This window comes from Dasypus novemcinctus, chromosome 4 (assembly GCF_030445035.2).
Source record: "Dasypus novemcinctus isolate mDasNov1 chromosome 4, mDasNov1.1.hap2, whole genome shotgun sequence".
NCBI classification, from domain to species: domain Eukaryota; kingdom Metazoa; phylum Chordata; class Mammalia; order Cingulata; family Dasypodidae; genus Dasypus; species Dasypus novemcinctus.
The window spans coordinates 79,603,349-79,630,021 of record NC_080676.1 but is presented as its reverse complement, the minus strand read 5'-3'; the positions used below and the strand labels follow the sequence as shown (position 1 = coordinate 79,630,021).

Here is a 26,673-nt window from a genome sequence, read left to right as displayed (position 1 = left end):
TAAATTTGAAACTTAGCTTAGTAATAATTATTGCCTAAGAGTTACCTCCTGAAAACGTCCTTGTTACTCAAATGTGGCCTCTCTCTAAGCCAAACTCAGCAAATAAACTTACCACATTCTCCTTGGCATGAGCGTGAATCCCAGGGATGAGTCTCCCTGGTACCAAGGAATTAATACCAAGTGCCAACCACTGATGCTTTTAGAAAAAGACCTTGAACAAAAGGAGAAGAAATTAAATATAAAAGAGTTTTTATGGCTAAGAGATTTCAAAGTGAGTCAGGAGGTCATTCCAGAAGCTCTGCTTATGCATATATCAGGCAGATCTCACTAACTCCCACAGTAAACAAAACCTCAAACAAGAGTTTCCTGAAGGTTCTAGAAAGCTCTGGACATGATAGGCAGGGCACATATCCTCATGAAATCAGCACTTCATTGATGAGCCTTACCTTGGAATACATGATAAACTATTTCCCCAATGTAACAGAGTTGGACTCATTTATAATTTCCCTACACACAATTCTTCTACCCCTTTTATTTGAACCTATAATTAGCACTATACCCATTAAATATATGTCCCAGAGACTTAAATCTTCAGTCAGTTCATACACCAGTTGAGTGCTGAATCTCAGCAAAGTGGCAGCCAATACTTTCTCTCCAGTTCATTGGACTTGCCCAGGACAACTAACAAAATGATAATGATGGACAATACCCATCCCCTCCAAAAAACAAAGAGTATCTACAACTGCAAGCAAAAGACTTCCTTCCATCTGTCCCATAAGATCTAAGCCCCCTCTCAATCTGAAGCAGAGCAAGCATCACTATCCTAAAACCCTCAAGACTGAGGAATGAACAAACATAAGGGGGGGGGGGCGGAATTCAACATAGTCCAAAGTAGACTTATTATTATTGTAGTAATGGAAGAACTTGTCCATTGATGTAAAGATAATGGTTACCAGAGGTTCCAAAGTATTGGGGAGGGAAGAATAGCTAGAACATAAGACATTTTAGATGATTGGAATTGTTTTGGATGATTTTGCAATGACAGTTACAGGCCATTACACATTTTTAAAAACCTACAAAATTATGCAGTGCAAAGCGTAAACAATAGTGTAAACTATAGACCATGATTAGTAGCAATGCTTCAGTATTTGTTCATCAAGTGTAACAAATATACCACACTAATGTAAGATGTTATTAATGGGAAAATGTGAGAGGGGGAGGAAGTGGGATGTATGGGAATCCCCTATATTTTTTATGTAACTTTTCTGCAATCAAAAACTTCTTTAAAGTTGAAAAAGAAAACCATAGAGTAGAGAAGGTAATAACACAATATATTTAAAGTTCTGAATGTGAAAAACTACCAAGAAAGAAGTCTTTATCTGGCAAATCTATCCTTCAGAAATAAAGTCAAGTTTTACATATTTGCAGACAAAACCTGAGAGAGTTTGTTACCAAGAGACTGGAAATATAAGAAATATAAGGGTGTGGTACAGCCTGAAAGGAAAAAAGAAGGGTGAGAGTCCTGGAAAAGAGTGTAGAAACGAAGATTATAAGTAAGAGAAACTAAAAGTGTTAGAAGATAGACAATAGTAAGTTATGACAACAGAAAGCCAAGGGATAAAATGGACAAAGTTAGTAATGCCTTTGCAGTAGTACCATAGGATATTAATGGATTGAACTCCCTTATCAAAAGACATAGATAGAATGGATTAAAAAACATGACCCATCCATTTGTTATCTACAAGAAACTCACCTTAAACACAAGGACAAAATCAGGCTGAACGTGAAAGTTTGGAAAAAGATATTCCTCATAAATAGTAATTAAAATAGAGCTGGAGTAGTGATACTGTTAAAATAGATTTTAAATACAAAACTGTTATAAGAGGTGAAGAAGGTCATTATATATTAATAAAAGTGGGCATTCACCAGGAAGAAATAACAGTCAAAGATATTTATGTACCTAACTTAGGTGCTTCAAAGTTACATACACTGGCAAAACTGGAGGGAGAAATAAACAAATCTGCAATAATAGTTGGGAGTCTTCAACACATCTCTCTTAGCATTCGATAGAACAGCTGGACAGAGGATAAATAAAGATACAAAGAGCTTGAATAATGTGATAAACCAACTAGACCTAACATATTTATAGAGCATAACTCCCCAAACCAGCAGGATATACATCCTTCTCAAGTGCTCATGGATCTTAGTCCAGGATAGACAATATTTTGGGACATAAGACACATCTCAATAAGTTTAAAAACATTGAATTTATACAAAGCACTTTCTCTGATTGTAATGAAGTGTAGCTGGAAATCAACAGAAAAAGGGGAAAATTCACAAATACGTGGAAATTAAACAATACATTCTTAAATAATAAGTGAGTCAAAGAAGAAATTGCAAGAGAAATCAATAAATATTGTCAGAGGAATGACAAGAAAACACAACCTATTAAAACGTCTGTGCTTCAGCAAAGACAGTTCTGAGAGGGAAATTTATAGCCATCAATGCTTTTATTAAAAAAGAAGAAACAGCTAAAGTGAAAGACCAAACTGCACACCTAGAGGAACTAGAAGAACAGTAAACCAATACCAAAGCAAGCAAATAGAAGGAAATAATGAAGACTAGAGCAGAAATAAATGGAGAACAAAAAACATTAGAGAGAATCAACAGAACTAAAAGTTGGTTCTTTGAGAAGATTAAAAAAATAGCTAGAACCTTTCGTGGTTCATAAACATGATGAATGGGCGCTCATGTACTTGTATGAGATGTGCCTCCCTCCAACTTTGTTACAATGTTGGCACGTTACCTATCTGACATGAAAAAAAGTAGCTAAACCTTTAGATTAACAAAGAAAAGAAGAAAAATGCAAATAAATAACATCAGAAATAAGGGGGTGGGGCATTACTACTGACCCCAGGGAAATAAAAAAGGATCAAAAGAGGATACTACAAGCAACTGTATTCTAACAAACTAGACAATGTTGAGGAAATGTAAAATTCCTAGAAACACATGAGCAACCTACACTGACCCTAAGAAACGAAAGACCACAACAAACCAATAACAAGAAATTGAAACAGTCATCAAAAACCTCCCAAATGTTAAAAGTCCAGGACCAGGTGACTTCACAGGTGAATTCTAACAATCATTTAAAGAAGATTTAATACCAATCTTGCTCAAATTCTTCCAAATTATTTAACTGGAAAAAAGGCTAACAAACTCATTCCATGAAGCCAACACCACCTTAATAACAAAGCCTAAGAAAGATATTACAAAAAAAAAAGGAAATTACAGAGCAATTTCTCTAATGAATATAAATGCAAAAATCCGGAACAAAATACTCATCAAATCCAAAGGCACATTAAAAAATTATACATTACAATCAAGTGGGCTTTATACCAGGAATGCAAGGGTGGTTCAACATAAGAAAATTCAGTAAGTGTAATACACCACATTAAAAAATTGAAGAAGTAATACAATCATCTCAATAGGTGCAGAAAAGGCTTTTAACAAAATACAACATCCTTTCTCAATTAAAACACTCCACAAAATAGGAATAGAAGGAAACTTTCTCAATATGATAAAGTGCATATATGAAAAACCCATAGCTACTATTGTACTGAATGGTGAAAGATCAAAAGCTTTCCTGCTGAGATCAGGAATAAGACAAAGATGTCCACTCTCTCCATTGTTATTCAATATTGTGCTAGAAGTTCTAGCTAGAGCAATGAGACAGACAAGAAAAAGAAATAAAAGACACCCAAATCAGAAAAGAAGAAGTAAATCTTGTTCTTTTCATTGATGATATGATCCCATGCTTATAAAATCCCTAAAAACCCACAACAAAATTACTAGAGCTAATAGACAATTTAAAGAAAGGAGCGGGATATAAGATTAATATGGAAAAATCAATGGTATTTCTATACCCTACTAATGAGCACTCGGAGGAGAAAACAAACAAAAAAATACCATTTATGATAGCTACTAAAAGAATCAAATATTTAGGCATAACCTTAACCAAGGGCATGAAGGACCTGTATTCAGCAAAATATAAAACATTTCTAAAAGAAACCAAAGATGAATAAATAAATGAAAGGATATTCATCTTCATGGGTTAGAAGACTAAATAACATTAAGATGTCAATTCTTCCTAAATTGATCTACAGATTTAACACAGTCCCAATAAAAATTCCAATAGCCTTCTTTGGAGAACTGGAAAAGACAATTACCAAATTTATTTGGAAGGGTAAGGGCCTATAAATAGCCAAAAATATTTTTTAAACAAGAATGAAGTTGGAGGTTTCTCACTTCCTGATTTTAAAGCATATTACTTGGCTGTGGTGTTTTACAAAAACAGCATGGTAATGGTATAAAGACAGATGATTCACCAATGGAATCAAGTCAAGTGTCAAAATAGACCCTCACATCTATGACCAAGTGGTTTTTGACAAGGATGTTAAAGCCACTCGTGTGGGTCAGAACAGCCTGTTCAACAAATGGTACTGGGAAAACTGGATATCCATAGCTAAAAGGAAAGAGAACCCCAATCACATACCTTATACAAAAATTAACTCAAAATGGATCAATGAACTGAATATAAAAACTAGAACCATAAAAGTCTTACAAGTAAATGTAGGGAAATATCTTCAAGATCTTGGACCTTACACCCAAAACATGAGCAATGAAAATAAAAATAGATATATGGGACTGGATCAAAATTCAACACTTTTGTCTTTCAAACAGTTTTGTTAAGAAGGTGAAAAGACAGCCAACTCAATGGGAAAAAATCTTCAGAAACCAGATATCTGACACGTGTTTGATTTCTATATTGTATAAAGAGATCACACAACTTAACAACAAAATGACAGGCAATCCAATTAAAAAATGGGCAAAAGACTTGAACAGACTTTTTCTGAAGAGGAAATACAAATGGCCAAAAGGCACATGAAATGATGCTTAACATCAGTAGCTATTAAGGAAATGCAGATCAAAACTACAATGAGATATCATTTCACACAATACAGAATGACCATTATTAAAAAATAGAAAACCACCAATGTCAGGATTTGGAGAAATTTAGGGCCACTCCTTCACTGTTGGTTGGTAGGAGTGTAAAATGGTGCAGCCTCTGTGAAAGACGATTTGGTGGTTCCTCAGGAAACTAAATATAGAACTGCTATATGATCCAGCAATCCTGCTCCTAGGTAAATATATTCAAAAAGAACAGAAAGCAATGACACAGATATTTGCACACCAATATTCATAGTAGCAGTATTCACAATTGCTAAAAGATGGAAACAATCTAAATGTCCTTCCTCTGATGAATGGATAAGCAAAATGTGGCATATACAAACAATGGAATACTATTCAGACGTAAGAAGAAATGGCAAAGTGCATGACAACATGAAGGAACCTTGAGGGCATTGTGTTGAATGAAATAAGCCAAATGCAAAGGGACACATATTGTGTGGTCTCACTGGTCTGTACTAAATATGAGTAGACTTTTGGAGTTCGACTATGGAGTATAGGTTGGTGGAAGATGGAATGTGGAAGGGGTAGCTGATGTTGAATGTAGGTAGAATGTTTAATGAAGTCAATTGTAAATATGTAGTAATGGATGGAACTTATGGTAGCAAAATGAGTACAAAAAACATCCTTGATGTATGGATGTGATTGTGGTTGATATGGGTAGTCTAGGGAGGTTAATGTTAGTTGGAGGACAGCTGAAGGATAATATAGATAATATAAGGAATGTTTAACAGTGATTTTGTTGGTAGTTGAGGATTATGGTTAGTAATATAAATATAGGAATTTTCTTCTATTAAGCAAGGTTTTAAGAATATGGTGATACATGGGAAAATATAACTAATGTAACATATAGACCATAGTTAATAGTGTAGTATTTTTGTAGCAAAAGCAAAGAGGATAGTATATCAATCCTAAAGGTAAAAAAGAAAGAATATGGGGTTTAGTTTTATGATATATGAATATTAAACTTTTTTCTTTTTTAATATCCCATTGATTTAATTTAATTTAAAAAAAATTAAAGTTAATAGATCATAAGGAATGTTACATTAAAAAACATAAAAAACAGGAAACATAAGAGATTCCCATATAACCCACTCCCCACCCCCCACTACATCATTTTTGTAAATTGTATTTTTTTGAAGATATATAATCACACAAAAAAAGTTACACGAAAAAATATAAGAGGTTTCTGTATACCCCCCCCACCACTCCACCCCACTCCTCCCACACCAACAACTTCCCACATCATTGTGGCACACTCATCTCACTTGGTGAACACAGTTTGGGGCACTGCTGCACTACACAGATAATAGTTTACCCTGTAGTTCGCACTCTCTCCCAGTACATTCAGTGGGTTATGGCAGGATATATAAGGTCCAGTATCTGACCCTGCAATATTATTAAGGACAACTCAAAATCCCAACAATGCCCCACATCACATCTCTTCTACCCTCTCCCTGCCCTCAGCAACTACTGTGGCCACTTTTTCCACCTCTATGCTAACATTTCTTCTATTACTCATCACAATAGTTTTATAGTAGAATATCAGTAAGGCCACTCTAGTCCATATTTTATTCCTCCGTTCTGTGGACCCTGTGATGGTGATGTCCCCTCTACCTCTAGATCAAGAGGGGGCTTAGATTCCACATGGATGACAGATGCAATTCCTCTGCTTACATTTGTAGGCACTCTTGATTCCCTGGTGTGGTGGTTGACCATCTTCACCTGCCTGTTAGCTGACCTGGGTAAGACCAACCGACCAGAGAGTAGGAGTCGCCACTCTGCTGAGGCTCAGGGCCCAGCTGTCACATGGGCAGTCTAGAGATTCAAGTCTCCTAAGTATGGACCATCTCTAGTGCCAACCACAGGTTTAGTAAAAGTGACAGAAGAGGCATGTGTAGAAAAGTCACATCTGAGTCCGGCTCCATCACACTCAGGAGCACAAATTCCAAAGTAGGGCCCTCTGACATGGCACAGAGCTCCAAATCCATCTGCCATGACTATATACCCTGTGGATCTCCATAGCCTCCAGGAGAACCAGTGTCTAGGGTTGTATCTACTTTGGCTTTTTCTGGGGTCCTGCTGAGGTGCGCGTAAGCGCAACCCCTATGATGACCTCCTGACTCTTTTTGGAAGACTCTTAGCCATATAAACTCATTTGTCTTTGCCATTTCCCCCTTTTATTCAAGGTCAAAGAGGAATTTTTTAACACTTGATCCAACATGTAGGCTGAGATATTCTGCTGGTCTGAGTTGACCCTTTTCAAATATTAAGCATTTTTAATCTCTTCATTTTCTTCATTAACAAGGAGACCTTAATCATGCTGTTTAACCAATCTGTGATCATCTGTGTAACTCTCTGAACACTGGAGAAACAGTTGAGTTTCTTTTAGAATTAGATAAGATAAAAGTGCCTGGATAGAACTTTTTGGAGTAATGCTTCCATAACTTGTTCAGGTCTGTTATTTTGTTTTTAAAATTTGAAATAAAGTTTGGAAAAAAATAGAAATACATACCTATCTTGCATTGTTATTTTCAGAAATAGAAATAATGTATTTGAAGTGCATGGCATTATATTGCCTATGTTAGGCACCTATTTAATAAAGGTTATTATTATCATTATTATTATAATGATATATTCTTGCTATTTATCATATATCCTCTGCTCTTATTAAATGCTAGTTAAGTATATAATAAATTTTATTATTTATATAGTTATGACTATATAAGTGTAAGGAAAATATAATGCTGACCAAATATAAAATTTAGATATTTTAATTGTAATTTTCTTTTTTTCAGAATTACTTACTGTCATCTACCTTTCCAGAGTAAATGGCTCTATGTTGGAACAGAAAGAGGAAATACACATATTGTAAATATTGAATCTTTCATTCTTTCTGGATATGTTATCATGTGGAACAAGGCAATTGAACTGTAAGTTTGAACTTCAGTATCATTTTATTTGGCTTATATATATAATTGTGAACATATTTGGTTTTATATAAAAATAATCATGATCAGTATACATATTTTTTAATGCTGGTTGCTTATCTTCTTTTGCTCATTAAAATATTATTTCAGATTCAAAGGAAAAAGCAATTTGTCAATTCCTTTGTTTATGTGGTTGATGGCATTACCACTTTATTTTTGGTACTGATAATTAAGTTTCTTCACATATAGAATGTGAAGTCCTCCAAATGTGAAACTTCATGGAATTCAAAGTCTCTATTCGTATCACATATGTAAACAATTCTCCTAGTCAATCTGTTAATCAGAAAACAATTTTTATTTAATAAATTTGAATGCTCTGTACATATTAATTCCTTAATAAGACATATTTGACTTGAGGCTGGCTCATTCTCTCATTCATATATATGCTAAGTTATATCATTATTCTCCAAAACTCTGATTAAAATATCATATTTTTTTGAAGCTTGACACAAATTTATATCCTATTCCCAGTGTTTCAATATGCATGTATATTACTTGATAAGAAGGCTGTTAATAGTTAAATTCTTATTATAATATTCCTTTTGTATTGTGTATTAATATGTATTTTATTAATGATAATTCTTCATTCCTCATTAGATGAAGAACTGCTCCAGGGCAGAATTTATGTGTATTGTTCTTTTCTTTTTCTTTATACTTATTTTGGTACTTTCCACATAGTGGCAACTGAATCACTGAATAATAACATTATTGAGGCTCTAGTGTTGACAACTTTCGTTTATGTTTTCAAGATAATTGGTATGAGCTATTTTACTCTTATTTCTCCTAATGCTTTGTATGTGTATTTTAAAAATATTTGTCCTTCAGATATTATGTTTTCCAAAACAAGTTACTTACCTTTTGTTGCTCTTTGGTGGGGGCTTCCCTCCCTGTATAATCTTAGTCCTATACAAGCAATAAATATGTATGAGCTTAATGCTTTTTCATAATATTGTTTAATGATGTTGATAACACACAAACCTAGAAAAACTTTAGAGAAGATTGAATTATAGAATTTTTAAAATGTAATATTAACACAAATAGTAATAGGTATATCATTTGTGTTCAATTTGATGTTGCTAAAGTAATTAAGAAGTTTGTGTTTGTCTTATATAGCTCAAACATTTCACCACTTTTATAATGTTTCCATACTAATTTACGTAACAAATCCTTTTCACAGTACAAACTAATACTATTTGAATTAAGGTTCATATGTATTTCTATAGGCTATACTTTATTATTTCAGGACAAATGAAGAGTTTTAAAAATGTATATTATAAAGGAAGGTAAAATTAGGAGATGTTAAAGAAATGGAATGAGGCACTTTTTTATTTTTCAAAAGTGTGATCTTATATATAAGATTCAGCATCAGAATAGCATGTACTATTTTGTATATGATTCCAATGTTTTATAGAGTTTAATAATGTCATACAAGGATACTCTAAAAGTCCTGGAAATATCCTCAAAGAAGTGAGTAGGCAGTATGACATCACCTGCTGACTGTCTCTTCGTTTACTTAGATCAATTTCCAGAAGTGTGTTCCATGGAACTCTATTTTTATTCTAATAGATATAATTTTAAATGGTAACTGCAAACCTCCCAGACTTGTCGTTTATTTGATTTCTATCTTGAGATACATTACAAAATGCATGTCATTTCTTGGCAATATGTGTCAAGTGTATAACGCAATAATAAAATATACATTTAATAAAAAGTCTTTTCATAAGAATTTTAAACCATGAATTTTAACAATACATTTCTAAACAAGACAAATGTAGGAATTGTATTTAAGAGATATGAGGTATTTCTATTTTTAAGTCCTCCCTTGAAATACTTTCAATGTTTATTATTTTTTAGCTTCCTTTCCATTTTAGTGAATTTCCTTAATGGTAATTATAAGTATTTCCAAAAATTACAAATAGTTTATATCCCCCAAATGTATATATTGGTTGTTTAGAACCTGGAACACATTTCCCATAGAAACAGTGATAGCAGAACATCTCAAAACAGTAATATAGAATTAACCTGCCATTAAAAATATTTTATGAGAAGATATATTCCAAATTATAACACAGAAATAGTTGTTTCTGCAGACATCCCTAGCATTTTTAAAGAGTAACTTTTTTTTTCTAAGTATGATTAAAATATGAAGTTCAGAACTAAATCACTAAATTCCAGGCTTCTATTTATCAAACAAGCATTCAAACATAGCCATTGAGCATTATTATATGCTAGATTTTAGAAATGACTAGACTCTGAATTGGGAAGAAAATTCCAGGATAATAAAAGTGAGAAAAAGTAAAAAGGCAATTATAATATAGTAGAATAAAATGTGACAATTCCATAAGAGCACCTTGAGGGACGAAACTGGGTCCCTGTTATGGGACGAGCGGGGTCCCTGTTGCAGGACGAGTGGGGTCCCGTTGTGGGACGAGAGGGGTCCCTGGCATGGGGAAGAAAGCCTCGTACGGCCGCTGAGGCTTCCCTCGGGGGCTCCGAAGGCGTGGAGGGCGCACGACCCAGGAAAAAGTTGCGGAGACAGGCTGATGGCACAAGTCTGGTTTATTGTGGAAGGGGATGCAGATTTATAGGATTGGGGAGTGGTGTGGCGGGTTCTGATTGGCTAGGGCAAATGCTGTTTCCATATAAGGCAATGTTTTGGCATTGGGCTAGTGATTGGCCAGAAGAGTATGTGCTAACTCTTGATAGGCTGACACTGTTACTAAGCTGATAGGTGGTTGTAAGCTGTTGCTGGGCAAACAGCGTACTAAGAGATTAGGTTTAAGGGAGGAGGGAGGGGAAGTGAGAGCTGGGCTAGGCGGGAGATAGGAAGGGGGAGGGCGGTGCCGGCTAGCCGTTAGCAGCAAAGGCCTAGTCAGGCGTGGTCACCTTGTCTAGGCCCAGTGGGCAGAGGCGGTGTCACCTCTTGCCGCACTGTTTGCCACTGAGGCAAGCCGGGTGCCCCTCCTCCCACATCTCCCCCTTTGTTTTTAATATGCCAGGGCTCTCGACGTTGGGGGGGGAGGACGCGGAGGGGAACAGGGCTAACATGAAAAGCAGGAGAGAGCGTAGATTTTTAGGTTTCTTGTTTGAAGCCAAGGTGCGGACAGCAAGTTGTACTAGCTGTCCAAGGAGGAGGGTGTCATGAACTGGATCCGCGGCCACGTTCAGCCTCTCCATCCGATGGGCGAGTGCTCTCATCATCCGTCGTTGGGACCTGCTGCTGGCCAGTGGCGGATTTGATGTTTCTCCCGGGGATCCAGAGCGGCTGGGAGGCATTTTGTGGGGTTCCCGACGCTGTAGGGCCTTCAGGCGGTGGCGCTTCCTCCTCCCTAGTTTCGGCTGCAGTGGCAGGTTTGATGTTTCAGCCTGGGATCCAGAATGGTTGTGAGGCGTTTTCTGGAAAGAAACAAGCAAACCCTCTCCCTTGGGTGAGGAGGGGACTGGGCCCTTTCCAGGCGTTAGTTTCTGGGTCTTTCCAGTAGACCATAGGCATAGGTGTAGGTAAGTATGATGGTCCCCAGTGTTTATGCGTGGCCGAGAGGCCCTTGCTGTCAAATGTGAGGAGGTTAAGATGGATGAGACATGCCGTAATGACCTCATCTGCAGAGTTTTGGGGGTGTATACCCCTCTCCTTTTGTATTAATGCCTTTAGGCGGTGGTGGATATTCTCCACCATGGCTTGTCCCTGTGGATTGTAAGGGATGCCAAAGTGGTGTGTGATATTATAGTTCTGAAGGAAGAGCTGGAAGCTTTTACTACGATATGCGGGCCCGTTGTCAGTTTTTAAGTCCCAGGGGATGCCCATGAACAGAATGGCCTGTCTCAAGGCTTTGATGGAATACTTTGCAGATTCCCCCGGGAGGGCGGCCGCATAAGTGAGATGCGAGTAGGTGTCGATAACGACGTGGACATACGTGAGCCTCCCAAATGAGGGGACGTGAGTTATGTCCATTTGCCACCGGGAGTTGGGCTTGAGCCCTCGGGGGTTCACCCCTTGGGGCTGCAGGGGCCCAAGTGGGAGGAATGGCGCACAGGTTTGGCAAGAGCGCACGAGGTGTTTACAGGTTTCTATGGGCAAGTCTGGTAGTAGGTGTTTCAGCGAGGCGGCCGAGAAGTGAAACCTGGCGTGCAAGGACTTTGCTTGATTTATGTGGTCTCCCGCCATGTTAAGGGCGTGAGCGGAGACAGCACAGTCTGCTAGATCATTACCAGCAGCCAGGGGTCCCGGTAGGGACATGTGGTTCCGAATGTGTGCAATATACCATGGGTGGAACCTTCCCTCAAGAAGCCGTTGCAGCGCAGTGAGTGCTAGATCGAGCGGCGTATCCTTGGGGAAGAAGGTGGCGTAGGCGAGAGCTTTACAGACCTGTATGGTGTATAGGCTGTCCGTAAAGATGTTTATGGGCTGGTCTGCAAAAGCGTGGAGGCAGGCGACGACGGCTGAAAGCTCGCCTGCTTGTACCGAGTTAGGGTTTTTAAATACTCTCTGTACGGGCTGCTTTTGGTGTTTGAGGTAAGCAATAAATGCAAACTTAGTTTTGGAGGCATCCGTGAATGCAGTGGTGCAGTGTGGCAGCGGTGTGGAGCTAGGAAAAGGGTGATGTTGGCTGGCCAAGGGCATATGGATCAGTCCTTGGAGAAGCTTATGACTAGGGTAGTGGTTGTCAAAGATCCCTGAGTAACGCTCCAGCAGCACCTGCATGGATATGTTTTCTTGTATGAGGTAATCAATGGTCCCTGTAGAGAGTGGCCAGATAATGGAAGCCAGTTGTGTGTTGTAGGTGTGAAGGCAGAGTGTTAGGAGGTCATGCGCCAGGCTGATGAAGGCCTGGAAGATCGGGCAGATTTTGGGGATCCGGCTTTTGGATAAGTGTAGCCATTGGAGAGGGCCCTGTTGCCAGAGGACGCCGGTAGGCATCTTAGGGGTATGGAGGACGAGGGCGAGGATAGGTTTTTCCGGATCGTGTCTCTGCAGTGACATGGTAGCTATGGCTCTGTTGACCCGCTCTAGGGCAGCCCGGGCCTCTGGAGTAACCTTTATGCGCCGAGCCGCCATGGATGTTGGTTGGCATGGCTCTCGTAAGAGGGAGAACAGCGGCTCGAGCTGCGCAGTGGTGACAGGGATAGCCGTGCGTACCCAGTTAATGTTTCCTCATAGCTGCTGCAGCTCGGCCAGGGTTAGGCTGTTGGGAATGCTTAACTGTGGGGCCACGGGCTGCACGTGAGATGTGATATGGAACCCGAGAAAGGTGAATGGGGGTGCATGTTGCACCTTCTCTCTGCTAACGGTTAGGCCGAGAGCCAGCAAGCCTGTGAGGAGTTTGGTCATGGTGTCTTGTAGATGCTATGCATCTGGATGGGCCAGGAGGATATCATCCATTACATGCCTCCTGCCTCAATGGTTCGATGGCCAGATTGACAAAGTTTTGGCAGATGGTGGGACTGTTGTGCATGCCCTGTGGGAGGACGCGCCATTGATACCGGGGGTTAGCCCCTTTGTGATTGCCTAGGGGTATAGTGAAGGCAAACCTGTGCTTGTCCCTAGGGTGCAAAGGAATAGAAAAGAAACAGTCCTTGATGTCTAAGATGAGTATATGATAGTGCGCAGGAATGGCCGATGGGTGGGGTGGGCCGGGCTGTGCCGAGCCCATGGGAATAATGTGTTTGTTAATTTCCCTGAGGTCATGTAAAAGCCCGTATTTGCCTGTGGATTTTTTGTGAATGACAAAGACAGGTGAATTGTAGGGGCTGGTGGAAGGCTTTATATGTCCCTTTTCCAATTGTTCCTGTACCAGTAACGACAAGGCCTCGCGTTTGTGGGGCGGTAAAGGCCATTGCTCAACCCATATGGGCTCCTCTGTGTCCCACTGCAGGGGAGCGGGTTTTGGCTGAGTGCCGCGAGCAATGGCCCATCCTATTGGGGGGGAGCCGTGGCGATGAAAGCTCCGCTCTGTGAGAGGACATCTCTTCCCCAAAGGATGGTGGGCAAGTTAGGGAGGAGGAGGGCCCGGAAACTGCCCATGTGCCCTTCCTCATCTTCCCAAGTTAGGGGGTCCCAGACCTGCTGGGAGGACGCTGCTCCCGTGGCGCCCTGCACTGGGGGGCCCTCGACCAGATTCCAGTATCTTTCATAGCAGATGGAGAAGCAGGAGATTTCTGCCCCCGAGTCCAATGTACCACGAAACCAATGCCCATCTATTCTTAATGCCAGGGAGGGTCGGTCCTTGCTTATTGGAAGCGTCCACATCAGGGTTTTGGCAGTGGGCGGGTGACCTCTTGGTGGCGGGGCTGAGGCTTGCCCCCTTGGAAGTTTAAAGGCCTCCCTGTCTTGCTGGGGTGCACCCGGCAATCTCTGGCCCAATGATAGCCGTGCCCGCATCTAGGGCAGGGCGTGGCGGGCCTGTCTGGCCTGCGGCCACCGCCAGGAGGCGGGGGCCGCTAGTGCAGTCGCGTGCAAAATGTCCCGACTCGCCGCACTTGAAGCAGCCAGTGTTGAGGGCGAGGACCGTTGCAAGGGACTGACCTAAGGAGGCGGCCAGGGCCTGGGAAGAGGGGTTTAAGTCTCTGCATGCCAGTATCCAGTCGTGGAGCTCCTTGTCCCTGATGGGCAGCATGGCCTGCTTACAGACCGAGTTGGCCCCCTCAAGGATAAGCTCCCTGGCCAGGGCGCGCCGGGCCTGACTGTCCTCGACCCTGCGCTCGCAAGCCTCTTGGACCCGCGAGACAAAGGAGGCGAAATCCTCATCCCCCTTCTGAATAAGTTTGGCAAGGCTGTCGGCCTTGCTGGCTGAACAATTGTGGAAGGCACGCAAAGCGACTGAGCGGATTTGTTCCCAGAACTGGGGCGGGGCCTGATAGTATGCCGCAGGGTCGGTGTAAGGGCCGGCGCTTAGGAAACTCTCAAGCAGGTAGGGAATATTAAACCGCCTCTTGGCGGCGGCCTGCTGTTCAGCCTGATCCTGGTAGTGCGCTCGCCAATCTACGAACTGGCCGGGAGTAAGGATGGCGCGGGCCATTGAGAACCAGTCGTAGGGAAGATTCAGGTGACCGGACAGATCATCTATCAACTGTCGAGCGTATGGGCTATTCAGACCATCCTCCTTAATAGCCTTCCGGAGGCATTTAATATCATCGGCGTCATGCTGGTACTGGGCAAGAGGTCATTGCAGAGAGGGGGCAAGATTAAGCGGGTATAACTGGGGGGTTGTGCCAGGCGCGGGGGCTCCGCGAGAGATCTGCTGGCATTGCATGCGAATGAGGGCGACTGGGAGGTTGGTAGGAGGGGGCCGGGAGGGAACTAGCCGGGGGGGGTGTGAAGTTCAAGGGGCACTGGGTAGCCCCCAGGCCGAGCCTGCATTGGCAGTTGCAGCGTTATATGCCGGAGGAGGAGGGGGAGGAGGGCCAGGAGGCCCAAATCCGGGCCAGGGGGCGGGCTCACGCCCGGCAGCTGGGGGCGCGGCAGCGGTGGAAGGCGGAAGCTTGTCATTTTTGGCGGCGGTCTGCTCAGGCCAAGAGGAAGGCGGAAATCTGCCATTTCGGGGTGCGGGAGCAGACCATGAAGAAGGCGGAAGTCCGCCATCTTGAGTAGCAGGGGCAGATGGCGCGGAAGGCGCGGAAGGAGGGGAGCTAGGAGCTGGCGGGGGCGACCGGGCGGGGGGCGTCTCTTCTAAGAGGTTGTCAACCTGCGACACGAGGGAGACCTCGTCGTCGTCAGGAGCAGCGGAGCCGTCCTTCTCGCAAGCGTAAGCAGTAGCGGGGGGGGGGGCGGAACCGGGCGGAGCGGAGCCATAGAGGCTACGGGAAAGGGAGGACCCCATGCCGGGAGCGGAGATAGGGTAAGGACTAGGGGAAGGGGGAAGACGTGCTGTAGTCCAGCCCAGAGGGCAGACGCGTAGAGTTCGGTTCCTAGAATCGGACGGCGAGAGTCCGCACCTCAGCGAGAGGGGGACACGAGTCCGGCCTGAAAGGGTCGGATGGCAAGAGTCCTGCCCCAGGCGATTAGAGGTCCCAGGGATGGACGAGAGTCCAGTGGACGAGAGTCCTTACCTGCCAGAGGAGGGAAGCGAGGAGAAGGGCGCAAAGGGGCGAAAGGAGGAGGCAAGAGAAAAGGTTGCTGGGGCTCATGAGCGTCCCGCGGCAGAGCAGTAGTGGCAAGGCAAAAGGCAGAGAGTAGGACTACGAACAGAAAGGTGACGAGAACAGGGGAGGAGGCAGAGGTGAAGGCAGGGGTGGAGGTGCTCAGGCACGCGCTCCTGAGAGTTTTATTGGTGCCTCTTGATCATAGCGGGTCGGTATAAACCCCCGACATGGAAGGAGAAAGCCATCCAGCGATTCTCCCAGACCACCGTGGATCGTATGAGGTCGCCAAGGTTCAGGAGCAGCAATGCAGAGTGAAAAGATAGGGGTGAGAAGAGAGGAGGGGGAGCCGCCAGGTTATGGAGTGAGGCGGCGGAGGTTCTCGGGGCCCTTACCCTCGGAGCGGTGCAGTGGTGGGGTTGCTTTGGCCCCACGTTGGGCGCCAGTTGAGGGACGAAATGGGGTCCCTGTTATGGGACGAGCGGGATCCCTGTTGCGGGACGAGTGGGGTCCCGTTGTGGGATGAGAGGGTTCCCTGGCATGGGGAAGAAAGCCTCGTACGGCCGCTGAGGCTTCCCTCGGGGGCTCCGAAGGCGTGGAGGGCGCATGACCCAGGAAGAAGTCGCGGAGACAGGCTGATGGCACAAGTCTGGTTTATTGTGGAAGGGGATGCAGATTTATAGGATTGGGGAGTGGTGTGGCGGGTTCTGATTGGCTAGGGCAAATGCTGTTTCCATATAAGGCAATGTTCTGGCATTGGGCTAGTGATTGGCCAGTAGAGTATGTGCTAACTCTTGATAGGCTGACACTGTTACTAAGCTGATAGGTGGTTGTAAGCTGTTGCTGGGCAAACAGCGTACTAAGAGATTAGGTTTAAGGGAGGGGGGAGGGGAAGTGAGAGCTGGGCTAGGCGGGAGATAGGAAGGGGGAGGGCAGTGCCGGCTAGCCGTTAGCAGCAAAGGCCTAGTCAGGCCTGGTCACCTTGTCTAGGCCCAGTGGGCAAAGGCGGTGTCACCTCTTGCCGCACTGTTTTCCACTGAGGCAAGCCAGGTGCCCCTCCTCCCACAGCACCTACTATAGACATAGGATCTCAGAGAAGTATCTGTAAAGGCAGGTCTATGCTGAGCTATGAAGGATTAGTTTCAGTTAGATGAGTGAAGAGTAGGGGGAGAGAAGTAACAGCATTCCAGGGAGAAGGAATAGAATGCCCCAAAGCTGGAATGTGAGAGAATGTTCTTTCCATGTACAGAAATTTTAGGTAGTTTAGTTGTTTGGAATGCTTACAGGGAGTGATGACAAGAATTAAAGCTCAGGAGTAAAATGGGGTATATAATGTGAATGGCCTTGTAAACTAATTTGAGGAATTAGAACTTGAAGGCCCAGTGGGAGCTAGATTTTGAAGGGTTTTGCACAGGGAGTTGACTTTATCAGTTTTGCTATTTAGAAAGACTACTATGAATGCAGGGATGTAGAAATGATTAGGAAGAGGAAAGACTGGAATTATTAGTCAAAATTATGTTGGAGGGTATAAGTGTGGAGATAAGCTGGCATATTAAAGAGAAATTTAGAAGATGGATAAGACTTGAAGAAGTGGAAGAAAAGAAGAAAGGAAGTAGAATAAGTAAGAATAGGGAAGATTTAAGGGTTTTGGCTTGCACAACTGTAGATAATGGTGCTATTTAGTGAAAGAGTACAGGAGATTGGGTAGGTTGAGATTAAAATAATGAGTTCGATTTTAGGTAGGTTGAGTTGTATGTATTTATGAGACATATAAATGGAGTTGGTATGGGAGAATAGTAGGAAGTAGGATATATGAATCTAGAGGTAATGAGAGAAATCAGACCTTACATGGTCTGGTTGTTTGAAACCATGAGAATCAATGAGATTATTCATGAGGAATATATAGAAAAGAGATAGCAAACTGGTAGCCAGTGGAACAATTATGACTCACAGATATGTTTGGTTTGGCTGCCAGAGTATTTATTATTCAATAGTAATATAATTATTATATGAGTATAATTATTCAAATAATTCAGAACATATTTTAAATTGGTAGAGTGGACTTAAGAATTTGGATTTCCAGCTTTTCATTAAAAAATCATGCAGCAATCATAGTCCAGCATTCATATATGTCAGTAATAACCTGGAGCCAAGTATCAACTTTCCTTTTATAAGGGAGTCAGATGACATTCAGTTTGGCATAGTTCCTTTTCAGCCTATTTTACCCCTTTGTAATACCCTCCTAGCTACTGTGGACTCTTGAATTCATGACTCTATTGGATGTATGAGAATAGAGGGCATTCTAGAGCAGAATACCAAATAACACCAATATTTAAGTTATGGGAAGAGAAATCATTTCCACAAAGGAAACTGTCAAGAAGTCTTTGTGGTAAACAAAAGAAATAAATAAACAGGGGTGCTTAGAAACATTACTGGGCATTGTTTAGGTGGATATTACATGCGTTTGAGTTCTTTGATAACACTGTCTAATTTACAGAATCTGTGATCCACAGATGATTTTTTATTTGGGTGGGAGGCAACTTTTTATGTCCTTAAATTTTGCAAGGAGTGGTTGGTAGTTTTTGGAAGTTTAATATTAGGGGGAATTCAGAAGAAATATATCAAAATGTAATTCAAAGGTTCTCAAACTTATTTGATGCGGAGCACTCTATGTGAAACATCTTGTGTCCCCACTAATTTAACATGGAGTGCATTTTTGTTGGTCCAACAAAACCTAACAGACAGATACTGGTTTTGTTTATTTTATTATTAATTCCTAAGTGATAATTGAAGGAAATGGTCTGCTTTTGGAGGCATTTACCTCTCTAAAGCACTGCATTTATGTATATATGATGTATTACATATAGACATGGAAGACACAGTAAAAACTCAGTAAACTTTTATGAAGCCCTTTCTAGTTTCATTTCTTCCTATATATATCCTAGAATGCAAATAGTAACTTTAATTTAAAATTATCGCAACAATCATAATAGATTCTATGAAATACTTAGTATGCTTGAGTCATTATATTAAGTGCTATACATATATTATTTCTAATCCTTACTGTTATTCAGTAGGGTCATTGAACTACCCTCATTTTTTTTAAAGGGGTTATTGGGAATTGAACCTGGGACCTCATACAGGGAAAGCAGGTGCTCAAATCACTGAGCTACACTTACTCCTCAACTATCCCCATTTTTAGATTTAGATTAGAGAAGATTTAGAATGACACCATTAAAAATACTTATCAATATCTAATATATATTTACTTCTACTTCATTATATTCAGGAATCACTATCAGTGGAACCTGGATTTTCTTAGTTTGTCACTGTTCTCTGATTCAAATTCATTTTTATAGTTTAAGTCTTCATTGTTTTGTGAAGAATATTTGAGGTTTTCTTGTGTGCTCAAGAAATAAACTAAAGCTATGTCAATGTATTCAAAATAGAATTTTTCTGACACAATTATGTAATGAAGAAAGGCTGTGGAAAATTGAGCAATAATAATTCTCTGATCAAATCAGGACATATGTTTAACCATGACATAATCATGTTCAACAATGGCATAAGTTAACTAGGAGATTGTAAAAGAAACATGGCAGGTATCAGGATAGAAGAAATTTAAAGTCAGATTGACAGAGCACAGGTACCTTTAACAACATGCCGTTAGACTCATCATTATCTGTTACTGCTACTCTAGCTAACCAGATAAATAAGACATAACCAGTGAAACAAGTTTCCCCAATATGCCAGTTTTATAGATGATGGCCGTTACTACAGGATTTCCTCATAAGTCAAAGGGAACACTGTACTTTTCTTAGAGGCAAAGTCAGAGGAGATTTCATGTCAAAGGAAATCTTAAATCAGGGGTGTACTCTCTTTTCAATTTGGTTGAAAGAGCAGCAGCATTGTGGCTGTATATGTAAAAGTTCAGTTTCCAATTCTCAGAGGCCCAGATCTGGCAGCAAGCATATCAGATAATGAAGAATCCCACTGTTAGGTGACCTATGTTCTTAAATGTGATGTTTTTAAAAATCATACCTATTTTAATAGAGTTAAAAATCAGTAAAGAAAACAACTGAAAACTCAAATGAATCTGAGCAAACATCTTAATTTCTCTGTTCCAGTCTCAAACTGTAAGATATTTCAATGTATATTTTTTAATACTGTTTTGAATTGATTTAACAGATCCACAAAGACTCATCCAGGTCCAGTTGTACATTTAAGTGATAGTCCAAGAGATGAAGGGAAAGTGAGTATCATAATACCATTATTCTTGCATTTGTTTTCCTCATTCTTGAATAAAAGTGATTCTTAGCACAAGTCATGACATTCAGTGTAATCTAAAATTAAATTTTGTTCAATGAATGAATGAGTGAATGAATGAATGAATGAGTTATTCATGCTAACAATGGTCCCAGATTAAGTCTTTAGTTCCATGTAGAACTAAGGGTGATGTTTAACTGTATAATTTTGAGGAAGACCTGTAACACTGTAGAACTTTAATTTTCAAATAGTCTATGCTTGGAACTTAATATTATTGATATAATTAACCATTGGCCCTGTTATTCAGCTTTGACAGTGATAAATGACCAATATTAAACAACATAAGTTAGCCAATCTTGATTTTGTAACTATATAATAATATAGAAAATGTTGTCAGAGTACAGGAATAATCTTCATTCATTGTGATTAATAAGTTTCCTTTGATGGTGAGGAAACAAAGTCAGTAGCATGAAAACATCTAGTGGCACTATTGTTATAAATAACATTTGTTATGTCTTTTCAAATGTATAACTTTTGCTAATTACTATTGAAAACACTTGAATAAATTATTATAGGTTTTGTTCTATCTTTAAAGAATAGAAACTGAAAGCCTAACAAATGTTGAACCTGAAAGTCAAGTCTACCTGATGATAATAGAAAGAACATAATATTTCTTCAAATTAGTCTATAAATATAATGTAATCCCAATCAGGTTCCATTGGAATTTGTTTATTTTTAAAGAATTGACAAGCTAAATATAAAATTTATCAGAAAAAGAAAATGTTTAATAATAACCAAGACATTTTACAAAAGAAATATAGTACAATATTGATACAGGGATATACATGTAGATCAGTGGATTTAAATAGATATTCTAGAAAGGGTCAAGGCATTCATGGGAATTTTATATATTTCATCAAAGATATTTCAGGACATGGTAAACTACTGAATTAACAGTGTTGGACATTTGGTTCTTCATTTGGAAAAAAATAATGAGACCCTACCTTATACCATTAACAGAAATAAGTTCCAGTTGGAGAAAGTATATAAAGATAAAAACTACACCTCTGAAAGTATTAGAGGAAACTGTAGGAAATTGGTTGTTACTATGGCATATGAATATCCCTAGACAAGACATAAAACCTTGAAGCTGTGGTAGCCTCTTGCATATAGAAAGCAGGACTTGGCAGTGAGGAATACTCAAAATCACTAGCAATTAGGGAATGCAATATACCATTTTCTCTATCAGACTGGCAAAATACTAAAAATGAAAATATTATTAATACCAGATAATGGAAAGGGCACCGAGGAATAGGTTTCTAGATACAGCATAAGTAGTTGTTAGAATATATATGAATATGGGCAATTTAGCATTATCAACATTCAAAATATGTATTCATTTTTAATTCATTGTGACCTAGAAAATCTATTTTGGATATTATACTATTGATGTGACCCAGGAGGCAATACATTGGATACAATCTAAAAGTCTATTAATAGAAAAATGAATAAACGAATGCCAATGTGTACATACTATGGAATGTTGTGCTAATATACAAAGCTTTTTAAGACACTTTTTTTTTTTAAAGAAAAGTTGCAGAACAATAAATGTGATATTATATATTCATATGCCTAGGGTGGGGGAAACCTGAATGCATGCATATATACAAATTGGACAGAATATTGGAGATTGGCTATTGGGGAAAATGATCAAAATTATTCTATTTCTACTGTTCAAATTTTAGAATGTGTTAATTGTGTGATTAAAAATAAAAGAATGTATAATAAAAGGCTATTATAGTCAGAAGACTATGAGTTTGAATTGTGGCTATACTACTTTATTAGTACATAACCGTCGGTACATCACTTGACTTCTTGGATCTCAGCTTTTTATCGATAGTCTGGTGATATATGTTTTTTATTTTAATGTGTTCAGTTTTATAAGTCTTGTCATTTCATTCCTGATTTTTGTTTCTTATTTAATAAATGTTTTCCTACCTGAAGTAAAATATAGTCCTATTTTGGTATCACTTTTAAGGCTTTGCATATCACATACAGATTTTAATCCATATATAATTTATGTTGATTTGAGCTGGTGTATGGTTCTATTTTTACATATGAAAAATTCATTCACTGAATAGTCATTCCATTTTCCACTGATTTATAAAACCTCCCCAGTCAAATATCAAGTTCCCATATATGGGTGGATCTTGTGGACTTTCTCTTCTGTTGAACTGATATATTTATCTAGTATTGTACTAATAGCACTAATAGGTATATTTATCTATTGTACTACTATAATTTATTTGTATTTTAAATATAATATTTATAATATTATTATAAATAATAACTAATTATTAGTTGTAATAACCTTATAAAATGTCTTGATATCTAATAGGCTATTTCTCTTCCTCTTTCATCTCCTTCTAAGTTATCTTGGCTATTTCTGCCCCTTTATTTTTCTATGTGAATTTTAAGATAATTTTATCAAGCTCTATATTAAATCATGTTTGTATTTTGTGTGAAAATTGACCATATAGGTTAATTTAGAGAAAATTTACACCCGTAAGATATAGGTGTTCCATCTATGAACATGATATAGCATTCTATTTGTATTGGCTTTCTTTTATGTTTACTTATACCTTTTATACCATTTTCATAAAAGTTTTATGTAACTTTTGTTAGCTTAATTCTAAGTTAAGAATTTTGTTGCTAGTATAAATTAATCTTAAAATTAGTTTCATAATTATTGGTAGTATATAAATTACTGATTTTTAAATATTTTCTATTCAGTTATATCTCTCTCATGGAATGTTTTTTTTAAATAGCTGTCTGTCTGTAAATTGTTTGTAATAGCCTGTGTATAAAAGCATAGTCAATATAGGCAAATTTTGTTTCTTCCTTTCCAGTATTTATATTTAAATATCTTGTTTTGTTTTGTTGGCTAGGAGTCCAGTGCATTATTGAATAGAAATGGTTTTAGTGGACACTTGATTTCGTTTTCATCTTCAAATGAAATGCATCTAAGATTTTAAATAAGCAAAATGCTGCAGGTCTTTGGTAGATTGCTTTTTTGAAATTAAATGATCTCTATTTCCAATATTCCTAGAGTTTTAAGTTATGAATGGTGTTGAATCTTACTGAATGCTTTTTCTACATGTATTAAAGATGATTATTCTTTAATACGTTAATTTGTTGAAATATGTGAATATATTTTCTAGTTTTAAACATCTCTGCATTTCTGAGATAAACTCAACTTGGAAGGGGAAAGCTTCCCTTGGAAGCATGTTGGTGAAATGAAAGAAGGAATTAACTTACCGAAAGTCCTTTACAAAATTGAGAGTATCATAGACTCAGAAGATAGACCACCCTTCTCCAAGTCACCATTTACTAAAGAAACTTCACATTAATCTATCAAATACAAGAGGGTGCTCTTGAACTGAGAGAACCTATATTGGACATATCATATACACCTCCTTAGATTTTCTCAGCCTTGTTTGTCTTTGATGCTTGCTTCCCTTAAGGTTTGTCAGAGTTAATCAAATTCATGCAGTGCTACTTCTGTTCACAGAAGAACATTCTGCCTTTGTACTATTAACCAAAAATCTCATCCACCTCTAGGTTCACTATGTTATTCAGTCCCTAGATTATTCTCTAGCTTTCTTTCAATTTATATTTATATCCCTAGACCATTCTTTTCAGCCACAATCCCATTTATAAACCAGTTGCTAATCACTATAATGTGTTACCATCAACTCTATCCATTTCCACACTTTTACAGTTAAGTTAATTAAAGCTTCTACATACATTAAGCATCAGTACTCCTTCACAGCTCTCCCTTTTCTCCTAATAACATATATTCTAGGTTTTAACTCCATGTGTTTATTCTCTGTATTTAGTTCACATTAGTGAGACCACGCAATATTTGTCCTTGTGTATCTGGCTTACTTCACTTAGCATAATGTCTTCAAGATTCATTGATGTTATTATATGTCCCAATTTCGTTTCTTCTTACTGCAGCATAGTAGTCCGTCATATATATACACCACATTTTGTTCATCCATGCATCAGTTGATGGACACTTGGGTTGTTTCCATCTTATGGCAATTGTGAATAACACCACTATGGACATCGATAGGCAGATGTCTATTCGCATTACAGTTTTCAGTTCTTTTGGATATATTCCTAGTAGAGGAGTAGCTGGATCATATGGCAGTTCTATATTTAGCTACCTGAGGAACTACCAAACTGTCTTCCACAGAGGCTGCACCATTTTATATTCCCTCTAAGAGTGAATAGTGTTCCTATTTCTCTACATCCTCTCCAGCACACTGTTTTTTTCTGTTTTTTTGGTGTGTGTGTGTTTTTTTAGAAAAAATAGTTACCATTTTACATGTTGTGAGATGATATATCTCATTGTCATTTTGATTTGCATTTCCCTAATAGCTAGTGATATTGAACATTTTTTTTCATGTGCTTTTTGGCCATTTGGATTTCTTCTTTCGGGAAATGTTTATTTAAGTCTTTTACCCTTTTTAAATTGGATTCTTGCTCTTTTATTGTGGAGTTGTATGATCTGTTTGGGTAGAATGGAAATCAAACCCTTATCAGATATATGGTTTCCAAATATTTTCTCCCATTGAGTGAACTGCCTTTCACTTTCTTGATGAAGTCCTTTGAATCACAAAAGTTTTTAAGTTTGAGGAGGTTCCATTTATCCATGTTTTCTTTCATTGCTTGTGCTTTTGGTTTAAGGTTTTAGAATGCACCACCTACCACCAGATCTAGCGGATGTATTCCTAAATTGTCTTCTAGGAGCTTTATGTTTCTTGCCTTTATGTTTAGGTCTTTGATACATTTAAAGTTAATTTTTGTATAAGGTTTGAGATGGGGTCCTCCTTTTTTCTTTTGGCTATGGCTATCCAGTTCTCCCAGTACCATTTGTTGAATAGATTGTTCTCTGGGTAGGTTTGACAGATTTGTCAAAAATCACTTGACCATACATGTGAAGGTCTATTTCTGAACCATCAGTTTGGCTCTATTGGTCTACATGTCTATCTTTATACCAGTACTATGCTGTTTTTACCACTATAGCAAAGTAATATGATTTAAAGTTTGGAATTGAGTGTCCTCCCAATTTGCTTTTCCTTTTTAAGGTGTTTCTGGCAATTTGGGACCCTTTATAAATAAATTTGGTAATTGTGTTTTCCATTTGTTTAAAAAATGCTGGTAGAATTTTTATCAGGATTGCATTGAATCTGAATATCAATGTGGATAGAATTGACATCTTAATAATATTTAGTCTCCCAATCCATGAACATGAAATGTTCTTCCAATTATTTAGTTTTTTAAAAATTTCTTTTAGCAATGCATTATAGTTTTCTGAATACAATTTTTTTATATCCTTGGTTAAGTTTATTCCTAAGTATTTGATTCTTTTAGTCAGTATTTCCCCTGAATTCCTCCTCAGATTATGCATTACTAGTGTATAGAAATACTACTAATTTTTGTGTGTTGTTCATGTATCCTGACACTCTACTGAAATTACTTTGTAGCTCTAGCAACTTTCTTGTATTTTGGGGGGGACTTTCTAGGTATAGAATCATATCTGTGGATAGTGAGTTTTCCTTCTTCCTTTACTATTTGGGTGCCTTTTATTTCTTTGTCTAACCTAATTGCTCTTTCTAGAACTTCCAGTACAATGTTGAATAAGAGTGATGACAATGGGCATCCTTGTTGTGTTCCTGATTTCAATGGGGAGCTTTCAGTCTTTCACCATTGAGTACAATGCTAGCTGTGGGTTTTTCATCTATGGCCTTTATCATGTTGAGAAAGTTTCCTCCAATTCCTGTCTTTTATAATATTTTTATCAAAAAAGGATGCTGTATTTTGTTGAATGCCTTTTCTGCATCAATTGATAGGATCATGTAATTTTTCTTCTTTGATTTATTAATGTGTATTATGCTGATTGATTTTCTTTTGTTGAACCACCCTTGCATTCCTGGCATAAACCCCTCATCGTCATGATGAATAATTCTTTTGATGTGCTGTTGGAATCAATTAGTAAGTAATTTGTTGAGAATTTTTGCATTCGTATTCATTAGGGAAATGGACCTGTAATTTTCTTTTTTCATAATATCTTCTCCTGGCTTTAGTATTAGAGTGATATTGGTTTCAAATAATGAGTTTGGTAGGGTGCACACCATTTAATTTTTTTTGGAAGTTTTTGGGTAAGATTGGTATTAAATCTTCTTTGAATGCTTGGTAGAATTCACCTGTAAAACCATCTGGTTCTGGGGAGTTTTGGGGAGTTTTT

At 39.0% G+C, this 26,673-nt stretch overlaps 1 protein-coding gene and 1 non-coding gene across 22 annotated transcripts in view; both read left to right on the top strand.

Moving 5' to 3' along the window:
* STXBP5L (syntaxin binding protein 5L) overlaps nt 1-26,673 on the top strand; it is a 441,734-nt gene that overhangs the window by 157,397 nt on the left and 257,664 nt on the right. For all 21 annotated transcript variants that reach the window (XR_011648662.1, XR_011648664.1, XR_011648663.1 and 18 more), the window contains exons 6-7: nt 7,824-7,958; nt 20,280-20,343. Coding sequence is in view for 18 of the 21 variants with exons in the window: in XM_071214767.1 (XP_071070868.1) it covers nt 7,824-7,958; nt 20,280-20,343 (199 nt within the window). In the remaining 3 variants the exon portion in view is untranslated. The remainder of the gene's footprint in view (nt 1-7,823; nt 7,959-20,279; nt 20,344-26,673) is intronic.
* LOC111761214 (small nucleolar RNA U13) lies at nt 2,713-2,816 on the top strand. The gene has a single exon (XR_002794638.1). It is a non-coding gene; the product is annotated as a small nucleolar RNA U13 (small nucleolar RNA).